Genomic DNA, 2,399 nt, shown 5'->3' with positions numbered 1-2,399 from the left:
ATACAGAAGCTTGCTCTCAAGAAAAGAAACAAGCCATGTCTTCAGGATTTTCCGAAATTCGAAGTACACGCGTCATTGCCAGGATACAAGTCATTACGCTCATCCTTGTACCGTTGTCGCAGTAAACTTTTACCTCCAAATCCAGAACACAGAAAAGATATAATAATTGAAGGACCGTGGCAAAAGGTTGGTGAGTTTGACGAAACATTTCTGCTTTTTAATGATGGCACCGATGAAAAAATTATTGCCTTTGCCACAAGCGAATTTTTGACTTTTCTTTGTGAAGCACGGTCAGTATTTATGGACGGAACTCACTATGCGTGCCTTAAACAATTCCGCCAACTTTACATTCTTCATGTACCCTACAATGGAATCATGCTACCAGTCTTATACGTCTTGCTTCCAGGTCACTCCAAGGAAATATATTCTCGTATGTTCACTCTAATTCTTGATTCAGTTACTTCAAGAGGCTTGTCCTTTTCGCCATTAAAATTTCAAGTCGATTTCGAAAGTGCAATGATATCCACGCTAATGTCTGTATTTCCCAATTCCAAAATAAAAGGGTGCTACTTTCATTACACCCAAGCTATTTGGCGCGCCGTTTCTAGTAAACACCTTTCAGCCCAATACAAAACTAATAATTTAATCCGAAGAATGGTGCGGCGACTAATGGGTTTGGCGCTGGTACCTCTCGATGTTCAAGATGACCTTTGGATTTCAATTCAAGATACATTTCCAACTGAGGAACCGAATGTGGTTCAATTCCTTGATTACTTTGTAAACACTTGGTTTGAAAATAGTCTTCATCCACTAGACATGTGGAATCACTTCTCCAATTTTCAATTCCGCACGGATAATCATTTAGAAGGACTGCATTATAAACTTAACCAGAAGTTTAATACTAAGCCTTTATTTTATCATTTGCTGCAAGAACTGCAAAAGCTACACGTAGAATGCCGATCCTTGAAGCTCGATAATGACGCTGGGAAACCTCCGAAACCAGCGAAAACAAAATTTCTACAGTTCAACGAAAGGTACAACAATGCTGTAAAGAAATATCAAGCCGCCATTGAAAATCCCAAAGAATGTAAAATCAGTGCCGCGACGAAATTACTGGATGCCATATCATCAAATATTGTAACGGATGTTTAAAAATTTTGAATGTATTGTAACAAATATTCATAAAGCAAATAAAAATTAATAACTGGAATGATATAATTAAGACTAATTCTTTAACCTAACCTAACCTAACCCAAACCAACCCAACCCAACCTAACCTAACCTAACCGTAAGGCAGATGCAACTAATTTAGTTTATAATGACTTTAGTATGCAAACACACGAATGTTAGTATTACGAAACTTACTTTTCCTTTCGAGGATTCGATCCAGGGTCTGTCGATTGATGGTCCGATACTCTTCCACTAGGCCACGGTGAGACGGAAACCACCATTGCTTAATTAACTTTTGACGAAGAATTATAAAACACTAACAACAGATAAAAAATTCCCAATAGACAGAAACCGCCCAACGGGCTTGATTGAGAAAAGCAATACTTAAAATTTCGATTTATTGGGAATCGGTTTAACGGGATTCGATTTATTGGGATTTCGGTTTAACGGGATTCGGCGTAATGGGACAACTCCATTTTGCAATGCTTATCTAACCATTTTATTGCCCCTCTAAGATAATGTGACTTCTAAATGACCTATGTTTTACTTAAGCCGTTCATTGATTATCTTTATCATTTAGGGCGCAATGTCATTGAATGTGTCAATGGCATTTCAAAAATGCGGTTCCGCTGCTTGGACGCGACTGGAGGGAACCTTTGCTACATACCTGAAAAGGTATGCGCGATCATTAGTGCTGGTTGTATTCTGCACAATTTCTGCGTGGATCAGCCAATGCCTGCCCGGGGGAGGTAGAACAAATGATTTTTAATGTTAATTTGGACGTGAGGGCTTGAATCCAAATTTTCTCATTGTAACTGCACCAAATCCAAATATAGGAGGTCGAATGAATGCTGCTGAGCCTCCTAATGACAATGAAATGCTTCAAGCTGGACGTTTGACTAGACAAGGCTTAATTAACCTTCCATGTAAGGCACTTGAATATCTTTTACTAACGTGTAGTATCTGTTAGGGCTTTCCATAACATAGCGATCAGTGAATTCAAACAAATCTTAATAAAAACAGAGTATTGCCGGGAAAATTGCATTATTTCAAACATTTTCACTGTTTGAAGCTATGAGATTCTTAAATGGTGTAGTTAATTGACTGACAATCTATTGATTCGTAGTAAAATCACTGGTCGTTATCGTATGAAATGTCTCCTTTACTTTTTTTGATCAATGATTTTACACAATGTTTAATCGAAAATACCAAATAGGATTCAAGCAGAG

At 37.8% G+C, this 2,399-nt stretch overlaps 1 protein-coding gene across 1 annotated transcript; it reads left to right on the top strand.

Moving 5' to 3' along the window:
- The first annotated feature begins 300 nt into the window (after positions 1 to 300).
- LOC149664087 (uncharacterized) lies at positions 301 to 1,152 on the top strand. The gene has a single exon (XM_089841996.1). The coding sequence runs from the start codon at positions 301 to 303 to the stop codon at positions 1,150 to 1,152; it is 852 nt and encodes a 283-aa protein (XP_089698122.1).
- Positions 1,153 to 2,399: the final 1,247 nt, after the last annotated feature.

Source organism: Phalangium opilio, unplaced genomic scaffold, assembly GCF_054372755.1.
Source record: "Phalangium opilio isolate 3A_F unplaced genomic scaffold, DU_Popi_V2 ptg000061l_1, whole genome shotgun sequence".
Taxonomy (NCBI): Eukaryota; Metazoa; Arthropoda; class Arachnida; order Opiliones; family Phalangiidae; genus Phalangium; species Phalangium opilio.
The sequence above is the reverse complement of the archived record's forward strand: the minus strand, read 5'-3'. Positions and strand labels throughout refer to the sequence as shown.

Coding starts and splice junctions, on each gene's coding strand:
- LOC149664087 (XM_089841996.1), top strand. CDS start 301: ATGGACGGAACTCACTATGCGTGCCTTAAACAATTCCGCCAACTTTAC.